The 18,586-nt window shown below is 34.5% G+C and overlaps 1 protein-coding gene across 2 annotated transcripts; it reads right to left on the reverse strand.

The window, feature by feature from the left end:
* Positions 1 to 4,726: 4,726 nt before the first annotated feature.
* On the reverse strand, positions 4,727 to 9,559 carry LOC110736966 (UDP-N-acetylglucosamine transferase subunit ALG13 homolog). Of its 2 annotated transcripts, XM_021917307.1 has the most exons (5): positions 9,408 to 9,559; positions 8,156 to 8,367; positions 7,543 to 7,642; positions 6,302 to 6,463; positions 4,727 to 5,423 (listed from the first exon to the last, which is right to left on the reverse strand). In XM_021917307.1, the coding sequence occupies exons 2-5, from the start codon at positions 8,333 to 8,335 to the stop codon at positions 5,407 to 5,409; spliced, it is 459 nt and encodes a 152-aa protein (XP_021772999.1). In that variant the 5' UTR covers positions 8,336 to 8,367; positions 9,408 to 9,559; the 3' UTR covers positions 4,727 to 5,406. The 2 variants fall into 2 exon arrangements, with proteins under 2 accessions (XP_021772999.1, XP_021772998.1); XM_021917306.1 differs by lacking the exon at positions 4,727 to 5,423 and having other exon boundaries at positions 6,073 to 6,463.
* Positions 9,560 to 18,586: the final 9,027 nt, after the last annotated feature.

An 18,586-nucleotide genomic window follows, 5' to 3' on the forward strand; every position in this document is an offset into this window, starting at 1 on the left:
GTGTATTTTCTGAATATGACAAATTTGAAAGACTGGAAGAAGTATGTACTTTAAAAATAGCTAAAGTGATCAAATATTCCTTTTAATTGTGGCGACAATTTTAGCATAAATTTTTTTCTTCCACATACAATCTTTATTTACCATTGTTATTTATTTGTATAGAATGATTATATATTATAGCTTGCCATTTATTTTATAAAATTATTACTAGCTTGTTATTTGTTAATACTTACTTTCCATCATTATCACTCTTTCTTATTTGAAGTAATTCGTGACATTAAAATAATTTTGCAAATGAAGAAAGGGAATTTTTGTTACCCATTAAGGCAATAATTCAGATGGTGAAGTGCATATTTTTTTTTAATAAAAGGAAAAAAGTGCGTAGTGTTTAGTATTACATAGATATAATAAATTATAATTTCCGTCGTTACATTTTTTATGAGAATATTTTGAATTTGAAATCTAATAAAGAAAAAAAAACAACTAAATTTAATGTTGCCATTAGTATTAGTATATACTCGTATTAATTAAAAAAGGCAAACTCAATATCACCATATGTAAGTATTACGGAGTAATGTATTAGCTTACTTACCTAAGTAAATCATTAAATTCCCTATAATATATACTTACTCCGTATTATTCTTCCAAGCAAATGGAAATCTTCATATAATTTGTTGGAAGAGAGCCTAATACATTAAATATTATTTGGATTATATTCAAGATCACAGATTCTTATATCGCTACAAGGAAAAGTAGATTGGGCGACAAAAGAACTCGTTGCCCAAAGACCCATATTCGTCGCCCAAACATTTGTGCAACGAAGTTGAACTCGTCGTGGGGTCGTTGCACAAGGGTCGACGCCCTTTCTGTTTTGTGTGACGAATTGTGTTATTGCGGCCCATAACCATATTTGGGCACCCTTTCTGTTTTGTGTGACGAATTGTGTTATCGCGGACCATAACCATATTTGGGCGTCGAAATATTTCGTTGCCGTTGATCCATTTTATGCAACAAGCTAATATTTCGTTGCCCAAAATTTGTTTAAGGCGTCAAGTATTTTTGTTGTCCAATCAGTTTTGTGCAACAAATATTAATTTTTTGTCGCCTTAAGCGTTTAGCACTCTACTTCTTGTGGTTTTGGGAATTGTTTGATTCGTCACCCAATGTCAAATTTCGGCCAACAAAGTCCATATTCGTCGCCATCTATATAAAAACTTGAATATGAGTATACTAATCCTATATGTATATCTTTCAAGGTGGAAAAAAATTACTTACAAAATATCATATTAAAATTAAAATTTTACAAATATGAATTGTACTGTAATTAATAACAAATTATCTATAATTCAAAATAGTAAATTCATATTCCTCATTGGTAATTTTAGATTTGCACTGCTAAAAAATTCTCAATTCTGATAACTAAAATACAACTAAAAAAAAATCTTCGATCTTCTCTCTATTCCTTGTCCTTGATCGTTAATCATTTGAAGTAGTATTGAGGAATAGAGCTAGCACTACGTTGACTTTTAGCATTTTTCACATATAATTTGACAATTTATTTATGATTTATACTCAAATTTATACAATTTTTACATTCTGTAATTAATATATAAAATTGAATATTTTTTCATTTTGATTTTTAAGCCATTTAATCTCACGTTTTGAAGAAAACCAAAATTATACGTACGAGTACACAAGAAGAAAAATACCATTTATATTTTCCCTTGTAAATCCCTTAGATTCCCATCATTTTCCTTTCAAACTCTCTGCCTTTTTAATTTCTCATTAAATTCCTTATATTTAGAAAGTTTTGAAGGGTATTTTTTTTTTAAGGGATATGACGTTTTTCTTATGGTCCATATGCAATCAACATCAACCTATAAAACATAATTAGCAGAATTAAATTAAAATTAAGAACAAAAACATGTTGATAGTTACGAAATCAAAAGAATAACTAGTTAAGAAATATAGTATACTTATTTTATAACCAAAGTTTTGGCTATTGTTTATAAGAAAAAGGTTACAAAAAGTAGAAGATTACTCATACAATGGGAATTTGCTAGAACGTAGTATATTTAGAAGGTAGAAAATGTTTATGTTTAAATAAATATGTTGGTTTCCTCAAAAAAAAAAAAAAAGTGCTGGTAACAGTTCTAAAGAGATAAACCTTTCAATAGTATATTCTATATGGGCTATATCGTAGTACATTTGCACATGAATAAAGTCAAAATTAATCAATTGAAAGGCACAAATTTAAAACTAAAAATACTTTTAATTACAAGATGAAGATATACAATTGAGAATATGAGAGCGAGAACTAATTTACCTGCTAATTGCTAGTATATATTGATGGGTAGATATTTGCGAAGTATATTAATTCAATGCATAAGTCATCCTGTAATAAAAAAAATCCAACATCATTGTATAATGAAAGTTAAGAAAACGTGGATTAAAGTAAAACAAAAGGACGTTAATTAGCACTGAACTTTAATAAATTAAAATAATATAAAGAAGATGAAACAAACCAAATTTAAGGCCTTGATCTGGGGAAAGGTTTGGTCATCACAATTGAGAACTCGACTAGGTGGTGGTCGAGGCTACGAGACTTGGATATTTTGTGGGCGTCCATTACTCCCTCAATTCCTTGCACGTCGCGTCAATAAGATTTAAGATGAACATGGAGAGGGAGAGGGAGGAGAGAGATAAAGATGAGGAAACAGGGTTAGGGTTCTAGTGGGAAAGAAGGAGATGTGGGATGTCTGGGACTTCAACTAATTTTTTCTTATATATTCACAAAATTTCAGTGGTTTCAAATTCGAAATTTCACTAGTGACTAGTGAGCCAAACCAAAAAAAATTCCGCCTTTTTTTCAGTTTCTTGGGCAACGAATTCAACTATTTGTTGTCCTTGGTCTCTATTAAGGCAACGAGTATTAAACCATTGTTGCACAATATAAAAATTTGGGCAACAAAATAAATCTCCGTTGCCTGCAATTTCCTTTGGGCAACAACATTAATAGCTTGTCGCCCTATATGTTAACTTGGGCAACAAATCTATCTTTTCGTCGCCCAATGGTAGTAATGGGCAACAAATAAATATTTGTTGCCCAAGCTATGAGATAAGGACAACGAAATTAAATCTCGTTGCACATACAAATCTTTGTCGTTGCCCAAAATCAATTTTCTTGTAATATATGTCGCTTGTTACATCGTGTGGTCATTCATCATGGGGGTTACTATTCGGTCAATGTTCATCAAGGGATGCTTTGTTAATGTTACATGAGTTAGTTCGTCAGTGTTATAAAGGTTACTCGATAAGTATTGCAAGGGCTACTTGGTCAATGTTTTAGGGATTACTTTGTTTTTTTTTTTTTTTTTTGAAAGCATTAGTGTGTATTTAATTATGCATGGTTTGGCAATGTAATTCAAAAAAAAAAAATAACATACACACACATTTTGAAAAAATGTACATTAGTCTAAATAAAAGATTAAAATAAATAAATTAAAATTTTAATAAAAAACTAATATAAGAAGAATACATATAAAGCTAGTTCCCTAATCGATTATGGACTTATGGTTAGTAGTGCACTATTGCATTTAATCTGACCTGATGAGCTATGAATTTGATCTTTTTAACATATTTGACGGTAATTTTACAAAAAGAAGTTAACATATGGATAAAATGATGATTAAATTCACACTATTCAGGCTCAAAAAAGGTAGTAGTAGCAAGGGTGTTGACGGTTGTTCAATAGGAATTATAAGACGGAGAAGGAACAAGGAAGGCAATTCTATTGCATTAATGAGATTGTTACTCATATCATCAATACATATCAGGACTCAAGGTAATGATGGCACAGTGATAAGTATATGGGATCTTATACAGATACTTATTCGGAATAACGATGTTGAAAGCGGCCACATGCATCTACGAGCTAGAGCTAGATATACCAAACTTATTTGGTGTAGTTGCTTAGGGATTAATCTTATAACATTGAGGTCACAAGACAAATCCTTCCAACTGCGGTACTTGTGAGCGAAGAACTACGGATCCCTCATTATGGCCTTATCATTCTCCATCACTTGCAAATGTTTGAACCACGAATATTGGATCAAAAAACTATAAGGGTTGAGGTCTGATCGGGATCTTTCTCCTTACGTTAAAAAAATGTATAGAAGCTACATGTACCTACTCTCAAACCAAGACAGTCACTGTTAAATATCCATACTAGCGCACTGTCATGTATTGTTTATAGATCGTAAGTCTCTATTAAGCAAATACACATTTTCAAACAATAGTAAAGGTTCTTCAAATTAAATGGTGCTTTAAAAGAGGGAAAGGGCTATTGGCCTATTGCACAAGTGAGAAAGCATTGTGGAGCGTTTGTAATGTAAAACAAAAATTGTTTACAAACTTTGTGAACTTGATATATGAAACAAAAATATGTTTTTAAACTTTGAAAGCATAAAATTGTAGAATTGCCGTGAAACAATTACAACTGGGTCCGCAACTACTGTTAGCATAGATATCTTATTTAATAAAGTGTGACAAATTTGAGTTTAACTTATCAGGTGCTTCCAACCTACAATAGTAGCATAACATTTGGTCTTACTTAGGAACAAAGCATGATTGTATGAAGCTTATACCCGTGAACAATTCTGCTTGATATGACAATTAAAAAAAATGCACTCGTAATGTGAAAAATAATTTGGGCTTCATAATTAAACTTGGTTTTGTCTTAAAAACATGTGTTTAATATCAATAGTAGAATGATGGGAAATTCCTAGAGTACTCTCAAGAACAAAGAAAAATCAAAGAAAGTACTCGTACCATAATTTATATTCAATACATATAAATCCAAGCATAAACTGGACAGTTAAAGAAGATGCTTTAAATGTAAGTCTAGTGATACCTTTGCAACCCAAATGAGCTTGTGGTCAAGCATTGCTGTAGCCTTGGTGCCTGATTTTGTCTCTTCCATATACAACCCTTATCTACCATATCTCGGATGGCGACGGCATAAGCTAAAAAACACGGTGCATGTGATACCAAATTCGCTAACTTCCATCAATATTGGCGCATTATTATGCTTAAATCACTGAAGAACAGCAGGCTAAACTCTCATTTCCACAAAAAATAAGGCAACAAGTTTCTTAATTATCGGTCTTTCAACTTACATGTGATACTCATATGTTGGCTAAACGACATCCCATAGTGTTTTGATCATATAAGATTTGAAAGAAATAGTTTAGCGACATATTAGAAAAAAGTTTATCCTTGTATGTACTTATTTGCTTGGCTAAGATTATCTCTATCGGGATAATTCTTCCCCATCCTAGTCACTCCCCTGTCTGAACCTAAATGACACTGGTATTGTATGGATGACGACTCCTGCGGTCCTGCCTTCTACCTTGTGGAATGATCTGCAAAACAATAGGTTTACCTTGTAAAGGGATCTCTGAGGTCAACAACCTAGGCTGAAAGGAAGCTCTTTGTTCAGTCAATTATGAACAAGACACAATAAGTCTGATATTTGATTAGTGTTAGGAGCTGATTGAGCTAAGCCATTCAGCTGTGGCAGTCGAAAACTACCATATAATAAAATCCCCTTTTCTACAATGCATTAGTAGATTACAACGTTACGGAGTATGTCACTACAAGATATTACAGAGTACTATATTAGTAGCCTAAAGCTGATCATGAGAAGGCCTAGAATATGCAATCACCAAAATATTCCAGGGATCAGGTCGAACCACAGTTATCGGCTGGAAATTTCAGCCGAGACCAGCAATGATCATGCCAGTCCAAGTAGGCCATCAGCATAAATGGCTTACAAATTCAGCAATTAAGGCCAGGCAAAACTCCAAAAGAAAGTCCGAAGCAAAATGAACTGGACCACAGTTCAGGACAAAAATTTTCTGCAAAACCAGGCTTAAAGATGTTTTGGTCATACCTCATACCACTAATCAAACACTTCATTAGAGCAGCTAATATTTTCCATTTCAAAAAAATACTTATCACTCCACTTGGAATAGGTTATGACTAAATGGTATATCATCACCTATAACTAAATTACTTGACAAAAATAGCATCGTAAGTATGAGAAGAAAGCGATACACAAGTACTGTTAACAGAATTAAAAAATATCAGTCTGAATTAGCACAGATGTATTTATAATAGTTGAAGGATCATGTAGTGTGTTTTGGTTAATCTACAGGGAAACCTAAAAACTTGTTTATAAGCATTGCAACCGGTTTAGCATCACCAGCAGGATATGGAAGAAGAGAATCTAGATTCATACTAGCAATGGTTTGGTAAAGGGTTTGAGGGTGCGCACAGAACAAGTGTCTCCTCTCTGCTAATTCTTCTGCCAACTCTTCTTGATGATTATCCATCAAATCCTCATTCACCACGACAATTAAAGGCTTATGCTGCCGTAATGTCTCAAAAATGCTGCCTGATCCTGTAAGACATCCAGTAATATTTGTATCAGCTTGGTCATATTATGTCCTCAAGTAGATCATGCTATGCTGAACCAACATACATCATCTCTCAGAGGCTTTTGTTAATTTGATAGCCATGACAGGTAAGGTGTCTTTCACATACGAAAATTAGTCTCATAAATTCTCACTACTTTGTTCCAGCACATAAATATTCAAGGAAATTCAACAGTCTCTTTACAATTTTAACCGGCTAAGTGCAATGTTGCATAAAACTAAGTACCACGGCATGCTACAACAGAATACATAGTGTGAGGGTTTATCAATTGATAAAATTACTCAGGAACAAAGTTCAATCAGCAGACCAAGCAACTAATTTTGAAGTGAAAATACCACGGCCCACAGAAAAGTAAGCACATGAAAAATGAAGTTAAACATGATTTAGCAAGCACCTTATTCATATTTCAGTCATCATAAGACGAAAAGAAATCAAACAACGTTGTTCGAATTAAGAAGGGGAAAATCAAGCATGGAAAATTTTGTACATCATTGGTATGATAATTCATGTGAAGCCAAAGCCAAAGCCAAGCCAGAACTTGACTTGCTCTTCCCAACACAGCTTATTAGTTAAGAGTATTACATAAACAAGTAGTCATGAGGAAAAATACAAAACAAACTCAAATGCAATTACATAATTGGCCACCATAAGGCAGGGAAATAGTAGAAACCATTGATCAGAATATGGTATCATAGGAAAAATTCACAAAAAATATGACCAGCATCAGATGTCTAAAGGGATACAAAAATTGCTGCGAGATCCATGCAACTTCAAGGATCTGTTAAAGGCTTAAAGCTATACCTTTTAAAATGAGATGACCCAAAAACACAATCCCAACATATTAGATGTTCAACAACTTTTTTTTGATCAAACTGTCACTGGTAGAGAGTCTCCTAGAATATACTTTTAGCAAACCAAATCTCTCAAGTTTTGATAATAATTATTGCTCAGAAACTTCATGATTCATACTCTACTTCAGGCCTAGAATATAATGACTATCAGAGAAATCTAGCACCAAATTTTTTAAAAAAAATGTACAAATACCTGCGTGACTTATGACAAGAGAAGCTGATGACAGGCTCTCTGCAATGCTAGAGGAAAACGTGAAGTACTCAACGGCTAGGGACCTATCGTCACCAGTTGACTTCATGTGAATCAGAGAAAAACAAAAGTCAGACCCTACATCAAGTAAAGAGTTCAAGCAGTAGTATGACTGATGCCATTGAAACTTTGATAATTAACTTAAAAAACAATTTCGCAATGCCCTAATGAAGACCGGACCTAGCCCCAAAACAAGATTCTCTGTTTATTTTTGTCAACATAAATTCTCAGATATATTATGGTTACATTTACTTGTGTATCCTTATCTACGATAAAGAGCCTAACATACAATGGCAAAACCCCAGTACCGAGTCAAATATGATGCGCAACAGGCAATTACTTTATTTTAAAAGTTTCATAAATTAGATGTTAAGCACTTTCACACCACCGGTTGCTATTGATGGAAATCATCTTTGATACTCGACAGGCAGTTTATTAATGCAAGCTCCAATGAGAAACAACCTAAAGAAGAATTTAACTAGCCATAAAGAATGACGCAATGCTCTAAAACATCACACACAAGTTCGGGTGGCAACAAGGCCAAAATTCAAAATACCCTGGCAGGGATGTAAGATCCACGGCCGATTTGAATCAGGAGGTGTGTATACCCTTTTGCATATAATTCTTGCTTGACTTCAGGAGTGTCCACTGCTTTGACAAGAGCATCAAATAGAGTAGTTCCAACGGTGACAAAAACTGTTCTCTTAGAAATCTTACTGTCATTGGCACTTTCCATTTGCACAACGTACACACTTCCAAACTTCACAGCTGTTCACATACAGGTTCACTCATTAAACTTCAGGAGATAAAAAAGATGTATATAAGGCTATGTAGCTCAAGAACCTCATATGCAGCATTAAGAAGACTAACTTTCAAATACAATAGCGAATCCAGGAATTGACCCATGTGAGTTCGGACTTTGGAGTAGATCTGGTTATTCCGTTATTGAGCGGGTCATTGCAGGTCAGTACAGGACCGATGTGGGTAAGGGTCGGGTCAGGGCAATGTGCAAATGCAATGTGGGTTGTCAATGGGTCTTTACTACGTAATATTTGATATTGTGATTACTCGTAACAGTAATTATGAGCATATTCTCTCAATTAATAATAATAATAATAATAATAATAATAATAATAATAATAATAATAATAATAATAATAATAATAATAATAATAATTTAAAAGGTAGGAAATGTTGAAAATATTACTGTACAATTGAGAAAGATGAAGGTTCGTTAATGGAGGAAGTCAGATAAAGAGGTTACACCAAAATATATAATGTTCAAAGGTCTACCAATTCCATTTGTGAATCATAATAAATACTTTATAACAAAAATCAACAAATGAAAACTATAGGCTTATATCGATAACTGATGACTGATCAAAAGAATGAAACAATAAATTGGACCCGAAATTCAAATACATGAGCAGAAGAAAAACAAGCCGGTGAGTTCGAACATTAATGAAATCAATCAAATAATCAGCGAAATCGAAAATCAAACCCTAAATTGAACAAAAAAAAAAAATGAATAAAAAAGGCATTTTTATGCAGAGAATTTCACTTATTGAGATCAAAAAACTGAGCTCAAGAGATGAAATTCAATCGAAATTCTTACAGCTTATCAATATGAATTCAAATCTAGGGTTCGAAGATTTAACGAAAACTTACAAAATTAGCGATCACGAAACTGGTAGAACACAAATTAACCTTGGGTAATTAACAGGCTTTAATAAGTGAAGAATAAGAAAAAATTCGAAAAATTAGCATATATTATTAGATAATATGAGAGATTTGTGATACTGTTCTACCTGGAATTCTGTGTAGATTCAAGCAGCCATTGTACGGTGGTCGAAGGTTGTTCTAGCGGCGTCGATTCGCCGATTTGACGGTGAACGGTCTATAGAAAGGAAGAAAACAAGAATGAAGAATTGAAGATCCCCTGTTTGGTTGGGAGCGGTTTAATGAAAAATGTAAAGGGTCCAGGTCTTCAGGCCGGGGCCCAAGTGTGGTATGGGCTAAAAAACCGTACCCAAACCTGCTATTTCAGGCTTGGCCAAAGTAGGCCCAAAACCGACACTTTTTGGGTCGGGCTGCATTTGATCAAGGCTATCTCATTTTGATTCAAGACTTGTTTTCTTCACCCGAAATAAGGTAATCTGGTTTAATTTTAATAAAATCTCGTCTGGATTAATATGAATTTTGCTAGTCTGATCTAATTCGCTAATATGACTAAATTTTGACCACATTTTTACTCTAATCTATAAGAAGAAGAAAAAACATTATTAAATGATTTGAATTGAATTTTGTTAGATTGCATTTTAAATATGTACTTTTCAAATACTAGTATGTAAATTTTATAAATTTTATGAATACATACTCGTGTTAAAGATATTTAACAGTAGGTAGCTAAACTTGAGATTCCAATATTGATCTAACACGAGCATAACATGCCCTCGATCAACCTTGATTAACAACATGCAAATACAATAAATCAAAAGCTCGATATGTTTTTTTTTTTTTTGTTGTTCCACCCGATTCACCCTTTAGGCTAATTTGGATTCGGGAATCAGTTCTGGGTGGTTAAGTTTCAGTCCCCTCCCAATTGTTGTTGCGGGGGATCGAACACGCGGTCTTCCCTACCAAGTGTAGTCTCCATCACCACTACACCAACAACTAATTGGTCAAAAGATCGGTATGTAGGATTAATATTAGAACGCTATTGATGAGTATATATATGCATTTAAATTTATGTACGTACTTTAAACAATGAAAGTGAAAGCTTAGCTTCACATGGCAAAAGGGGAAACATTACCAAAAAGAAATAGCATGAATATAACATTTCACTCATCCATCCACAACATCATTATAAATCGACAATAATCTAACAACAAAAACTGAAAAAGAAAAAATGTGAAGGACAAATAATCTTTACACCTAAAGTTCTTTTAGTATAGATATTTTTCCTCCAATTTTTTTTCACCCTTTTTATCCTTTTCATATGGTTTGAAATCCAAAAATAAGATTATATGAGAAAATGTGAAAGCAAAAAGAACAGAAAAGAGAAAATATGTGGTATAATGAAGTAGTAATGTGAATAACAAAGGCATAAAAAGCAACCTTGGGATCTCCAAAAGCTTTGCATTTGATAATGATCTAATATTGAAAGAATTGAAGGAAGCCAACACAAACACTATCATAGTTCATAATAAGTTCAGTTTTGTTAACTAGTGAAGTAGTAATGTAATCGAATAGTGAGTGGTAGTCCAATTTTTTGAGTCAAAAAGGTTGATAAAAGAGAAAGTTGAAGGAATTCTTTGATCAGAATTCTTCTTATTCTTCTTGACAAAGTCCTTTTCTTTGTTTTAGCAGTGTCATGGTTTGAACCTTCATCTTGTGTTATGTGCAAATTATTCTAGGCTTTATGTACGGGACTTTGACGCGTCAATGACCAAACGGGCAACCAATGTCTAGTTTGTATATGCGCAAGCATGTAGGCATGTTGCTGCCTTACGGAGTACAAAATACTAAAGAGTTCAAGAATAATTTCTGAATATGTTATAATTTAGGTTTAACTAGTGTTGAAAAGGAAGATTTTAATGAAAATAGACATTGTCAATCAAATTGATGCACTCGAATACAAAAGGGAATAGTAAAGATCACAAAATTATGAGTACTCCATATCATTTACCGCAATTTACAATTGCGCTGCCTCTACTTAAAAGGAGGCGAATAAATAAAGTGGGGGTAATTTTCATTATTGAATCATTTGTTAGGTGGGTGTTATTATGACACATGCCCAGAAAATTTGTATTTTAGCATCCAATTCATTGGTTTTTCTTATTTCGGCTTAGAATTCGTCTTTCGTACAATATTAGTTGTATGATTTTGGAATTTATCAAAAAAAAAAAATCAAGTCAAAACTGAAAAAGGATTTGGCTTATTGGGAGAGGACGTATACAAAATGAGTAAGTGTAAAAGCAGCATCAGTTTTTATGATTATTGTTTTCAATTTTGAGACTCCAAAAATTGGTGCATGTCTTTGATTGTTTTCCATGATTGATGAACCTACTTACTGGTTACTCATTTATCACACATCTCTCCTCTTAAATGACATTGCTCATTCATGACGGTGCATGCGCATGTAAATCCACCCATATATTTCCCTATCTAGTATCTACCGCAGGGTACATACGTGAGTTAAAATTGATTGTAATTGTTTCGGTTGAAAACAATGGGACCTTGCCGAAGGTCCGCTGAAATGGAGAAGACTGGATTCGGTCCAAGTTGTGTTGGGCCGAAGGTTTCCTGCACAGTGAACACACGTAAACTAGCCTCGGGGGTGTTTCCGAGGAAGGCCCCTCCGATGCTAAAGTCAGTTCAATGTGTAAAAAGAAGACACTATGCAAGAGAGTTTGTAGCTTGAGGCTTTTGTGGAATATTTCTGAATGCAAGAATGAGCATATGAATTGGAATGTGAATCTCTCCCCCCTTGAATGTGTCAATATGATGGCTTTTATACCTCATCATACATGGAGAGGTTGGGCTTTAGCCCAATTGGCTTACTTTGTGGGCTGACCTTTGACTTTTGAGCAATTGGAGAGTTGAACCTTGACCTTGGGCTTTTAATTGGATCATTTAGTGCTTAGGCCCAATTTTGACTAAATTGGACCCAAACAGTAATCACTGATATATTCGACTTATTTTGTCGGAATTTATACTCAATTTATCATAACTTATTCTGAGTGTATCTAAACTTATTTCTTACTTTGTAAAACTAAAACTTATCTGAACTTATTTGATTTCGCTATAACTTATTTGACAGTGAAAATCCATTGGTTGAGTAGCTTGTCACACATAATAACTCTTCAATGTTGTTTTTGCCAACTTTAAACACAATTTAATCTAGAGACAATAATGAGATCGATTCACTTAAGTTGCTTGTTGTCCCTCAAGATTGTGTATATTTGGGTTGAAGCGATCATAGTACATATATATATCCATAATATTGTATTTCCTTTGTCTCTATAAGTTATTCATATTTAAGCAATTTTTATCTCAAAAAAGCGATTTAAAACAGAAAGAACACTTAGAGATGAAACTTCAAACACGGTAATTATATCCCTTCTATAGTTCTATCTCAAAGATGAAGTTGTTGATATTGTTGTTTTGGTCAAATAAGATCTAAATGCGCTAATCCCAATAAACAATCTCCACATAAAGTTGTTGATATCTTTCAATTTTCTAGTGAAGTGGGGATGTGATTATGTAGGCTTAATAAAAATTAATTTATACTTAGAACGTAGGACCATACTTTTGTTTTTGGGAGTGGGGTTGTTTGTGTTTGCATAGGGCAAGGGCAGGAGCAGGACCACTTAATTACTGTACTTAATTAATTGATTAATGGTACTAATAACGAAGTCTATAGTAATCTAATATATATATAAAGGGAAGTTTTTAAATCGTCACGTAGGATTAATAATTTTAAAACGCTACAATAGGATTATGTCATGTAAGATTAATTTTAGAGCGTCACATAAGAATATGTTATATTTTAGCCAATATAAAAAGAATTGCAATTGATTTTAGATCAAAAAATTTATATTAATTATAAAAATAAAATCAGCGCGTTTTTTGTGTGGTTGGATATACGTATTGTGTGGCTGGTCATATCGTGTGGCCGGCTGAGACATACCCAAACACTGATCGAGTAACCCCTGACCGTCTAAGTAACCCCTAATCGATTGAGTAACCCTTGACCAATCAAGTAACTCCTGACCAAGCAATCCGCCACACAGTGTGACCAGCTATATATGATACTTTGTGAAATAAAATATTATCTTTTTATATTACGAATTCTATCTAAATATGAGAATGAAAATTAATAATTCATTTTATAATATAAAAAAATCAAGTAGTAAGCAAGCGAATATCACAAAGTTTATTAGATAAATATATATTATCAAAATATTTTATTTGAAAAAATACAAACAAATCGTGCATTGCACGGGGTTTATCTAGTTTAAAAATTAAAGGGGTTGTCAAATTCTGTGCAAATCCGAAACATTAAATTTGGATTTTTTACGAAAGTAAGCTTAATTGGCAAACAATTTACCAATCTAGACGCGTGGCCAAACTATTTACGAAACTAAGCTTCTGACATAAAACGCTGCCTCGGTCAGCGTTTTACCTTTGGTTATTTTTTTTTTTTATAAAATTTCGTATTATGTGAAATACAAATTTAAAAAAAATGGAAATACAGTAAAACGCTGACTCAGTCAGCGTTTTTCTTGTATCCATAACAGAGAAAAATGCTGACTGAGTCAGCGTTTTAAACCTAAGCATAAAACGCTGACTGAGGCAGCGTTTTATCTGCTGGCTGAAAGCAGCAACAGCAGGCCCCCAACAGCAGCCAGTGCAGCCCCCTTCCACATCCACCACCCTCTCCACATCCACCAACACCACCACCCTCCTCCTCCACATCCTCCACCACCCTCCTCCTCCACATCCACCACCACCACCCTCCTCCTCCACATCCACCACCACCATCACCCTCCTCCTCCACATCCTCCAACACCTCCACCACCCTCCTCCTCCACATCCACCACCTCCACATCCACAATTTATTTTGAACGAAATGAGTCAAACGTGGACAAATAAGGAATTTGAAATTCAAACAAGACATAAATTCATTCAAATAATTATTCAAATAATAATGTAATGTAAGTGTTATGTACAACAAACTAGAGAAGGTCATTACAGCAAATAAATCAGATAATTCTATCCTATTCTGACTCATCAATTTGGTGTAACGGCTCTCTATCCTGTATGTCCACTCTCGGCCTTTGACGACGGCTGTAGTGACGGACCGTGGTAAATGGGTTCGGGCGTACTGGCGGAGTCAGCTGGCTGGAAGATGGGTCATCAGGATGACGTAGGGGCGCGGAACTGCGAATGTCGTACTCCTCTGCGCCCGTGAATGACGAAGGATCACCCCCACAGCTACTTTGGCCAGCCTCGAACTGTGAGTGACTAGAGTGGCCGCCATGATCGTCCCGGGGGTGGACGAGATAGGCGTGACCATATCTCTGCAAGGTAGCCATGCCCATATCTCGCACCCGCTCGACCTGTGCTTTGGGCGGCTCAGGTATGCCTGGAAGGACGTCCGACAGTGCGTCAACCATCGCCGTCATATCCAACGCCTGCAGTAATTAAGGATTTGTTAGTTGAATGATATACAAATTTAAAAGTGATAAAAATAAGTTAATCAAATACACTTACATATCCCCTGATCACGTCAAAGGATGGATGGTAATGTGCGGATGGCAGTGTGTAGCTGGGGTTGATGAAACGCCGTGTAATCCGCATGTACCATTCCATGTATGGATCGTATGGATCCATAACGCCGTGGATGGGGTCACCAGTGACGACGAACTCCAACTGTCGATGCCACAAGTCAATGTACTGGGCATGCTCCGTCCGCCAGTTCCTGTCGCTCTTTCCCCGACGGTCAATGCGGTGCAGCCGGGCACTAGTGTCACACTGCTGGGGGACAGTCTGTCGTAGTCCAAACTGTCGCATGACTCGATCTGGTAGGTGACCCTCGACGATCTCAAAACAGATCAGGGGGACCCTAGAACGCCACTGCGCCTGATAATCTAGCAGATGTGGAGGCATGGCAGCAACTAAATCAGCTTCATACGGGTCCCATGTCATCTGCAATAACACATAAAAAGTAACATAATAAACATTGTCGTAGATGTTCCACCATATACAGGTGAAGCTGTATGTGAACTCAACGACATCTGGAACCGATCGTCATGAAGCAGTCTGCTGAAGGACCCCATCCCATATTCAGTTGCTGGAATGTCTTGTGAGGGCATTCGGAAGGACTCTGTGTAACCGGAAAAATAAGTAGTTTGTTGATCTGGTCGAGTACTTTGTTGCGTACTCGTAGACACTATTTCTACATATATCTCATGTGGATAACCCCCTCATTAAAACAGCGCTCCTCAAAGCTTTCAAATGTCTATCGTTAGAACAAGGTAACACTTGAACCGCATTATTAGTCTCAAACCTCATTTGAATGTTAAGTTGTACATTCATTCGGTTTAAGCCAATAATGCTATGAACCTCGTTCATCAGATCGTTGAAAGTCATGTCTGGTCCAAGTGGCAAGGGTTCCACATTTCCACCACTATACTGGACATTCGATCCATCAGACACAAATTCACCCCCCCCCCCCCCATCGGCATAACAAAGCTGCGTTTTGTGCAGCCATATTCTATACAACAACCAAAAACACATCTTAATTGAATGCAATCTCCACCAATTCGCACAATAACAACCAAGAAATTCACACTACAAACATAATTAATCATCATTGTTCCAATTCACATAACAACCAAAACAAAGTACACAACGAACATATTCACACTAACAACCAACGTATTCTACATAACATAATTTTCGTAATTAAACGACAATGTAGGCTATTTTATCAAATTAAAACAACAATTTCATCAACAATATCAACAATTTCATCAACATTTTCAACATTTTTACCAAACATTTTCACAATTTCATCATAAACTTTCTTACTAAACTAACATCAATTTAGGGCTTTTATACTAAAGTATTATCAAATTACAACAAACTAACTTAGAATTATCAACATAATTATCAATTTACATCAAACTAACTTAGAATAATCAACAACATTATCAAATTAAAACAATGTACTATATAATTATCAAACTAACCTAGGTTTTAAAATTTTAAAAACAAAGAGAAGTACCAACAAGGCGGCGACGGCGACGGCAGCAGCACACTTTCCGGTGGAGGGGAGGCCTAGTACAACGACGGAATATCCGTTTTAGAGAGTTTGAGCAAGTTTGAGAGAGTTTGAAGTAGAGTGAATAATGTGATGTCGCGGTTTTTTGTGGCAATATACCAGCAAAAACCGCTGACTGGGGCAGCGTCTTTTCCTTGTTAATGAAACACTGCCTCAGGCGGCGTTTTAGGACCTACCTAAAAATGCTGCCTCAGTCAGCGTTTTATTGTATTTCATGTTTTTTTAATTTGGCATTTTAAAATACGAAATTTAAAAAAAAATAAAATAAAAAGGAATAAAACGCTGACCGAGTCAGCGTTTTACCTCTGAAGCTCAGTTTCATAAATAGTTTTGCCACGCGTCTATTTTCGTAAATTGTTTTTCAATTAGGCTCAGTTTCGTAAAAAATCCATTAAATTTGTCCGTTCCAATTGCAAAATGAATTTCCCTCTTTTCCGTGTAGTTGTGTTTGTAGTTTGTAACTTTATACTAGCGTTGTTTTCTCTAGACTATCCTTTAGGAAAATATTGTCTTTATTTAGTTTTGGAGAAAGATATATGCGGGCTACATATAAGAAGTTAAAAGTGAAAAATATAGACATTAAATAAATATTTGTTACACCGATTTACTTGTTGTTGGTAAATTTACAACTTAATACTTAAAAAGGAAGTATGTTAAGGGACTACATATAGCATTACCTGTCAGTTTTTTTATAAGTCATAAGGGCTTGTTTAGATCACCTTATTTTTGCTTATTTGATCTGGTTTGGTCTTATCTGATTGTCTGATTTGACAAACTTTGACCTTATGTGTACGATAGTCTATAAAAAAGAAATATATCAAGTGAAGTCTTGTCAGGTTCGTATTAATGTATACTTTTTTAATATGTAATTTTTATAAAAAAAAATAATTACTTAATTAAAGATATTTAGCGATAAAAAAACCGAACATAAAACGATGATCTGATCTGAACTTATTTTTTCTGATCTGAACTTATTTTTTCTGAAACAAGTAAAAATAAGTTGAACTAAACAATGCACTTGAATTATTGATATACATATATATTAATATCCACGGTATAAAATAAAATTAAAAAAAATATATAATAAAGTTTTTTTAAAGAAAAAGAACTTTTAAATTAATTGGTTAAGGTTTTAAGGATGGTGCTTAAAATATGAGATATAATCTCATCTACTTTCTCCGTTTTTTTAATATTGCACTACTTGCCTTTTAAGGAAATATCACAAATATTGCACCATTTTCATTTTTGAAAAAGAAATATTTTTATTCACACTACAAATACCAAAGATAAACTTACTTTTCAACCCTTGATTTTTTAGTTTGAGAAGGTATTGGGTGCGGACTGCCGCACGCATAATTACGTGCGGCAGGCTTGGCTGATATATTTCATTTGTTGACTGATATGTTTTATGTGTTGGCTGATATGGTTCATTTGTTGGCTGATATAATTTTTGTGTTGGCTAATATATTCCTTTTGTTGGCTGATATGTTTTTTTAAAAAAAAAAAATTTGATATGTTCCTTTTGTTGGCTGCTATAAGACATCAGTTGGTTGATATGTTTGTTTAGTTGGCTTATATCTTTGTTTTGTTGGCTGATATATATATATATATATATATATATATATATATATATATATATATATATATATATATTTTAATTGTTGACTTATATGTTTCATTGTGTTGGCTGACATGTTCCTTCTGTTGGCTGATATGTTCCTTTTGTTGGCTGACATGTTTCATTTGTTGGCTTATATGTTCCTTGTGTTGAATGATACGTTTTTATTAATGTCTTATATGTCCCTAATTATGTTAACTGATATCAGACATCAATTGGCTTATATGTTCATTTTAATGGCTGATATGCGTCATTTGTTGGCTAATATGATTAACAACATACAATATATTTTTATTTTCTTCTTTCTCCTCTTTCCCCCTCTCTCTTTTTCAAACGAGAATGGACACCCGTCCTGAACACTTAACCACCAACTACAATTGCAACCCAAACCACCTCCCACCATTAGCAACCCACACCGCACATCACAGCCCCTGCTCACACCAACCAAAACAGCTCCCACCTACGCACATCACAGCCCCTGCTCACATCTACGCACTCACCCATAACTCTAGCCAGCA

The sequence above is a fragment of the Chenopodium quinoa genome, unplaced genomic scaffold (assembly GCF_001683475.1).
Source record: "Chenopodium quinoa cultivar QQ74 unplaced genomic scaffold, ASM168347v1, whole genome shotgun sequence".
Taxonomy (NCBI): Eukaryota; Viridiplantae; Streptophyta; class Magnoliopsida; order Caryophyllales; family Amaranthaceae; genus Chenopodium; species Chenopodium quinoa.

Coding starts and splice junctions, on each gene's coding strand:
- LOC110736966 (XM_021917306.1), bottom strand. CDS start 8,335: ATGGAAAGTGCCAATGACAGTAAGATTTCTAAGAGAACAGTTTTTGTC. Junction 7,643..8,155: donor GATCTTACATCCCTGCCAGG/GTATTTTGAATT, acceptor ATTCACATGAAG/TCAACTGGTGACGATAGGTC. Junction 6,464..7,542: donor TCTTGTCATAAGTCACGCAG/GTATTTGTACAT, acceptor GATGTCTTACAG/GATCAGGCAGCATTTTTGAG.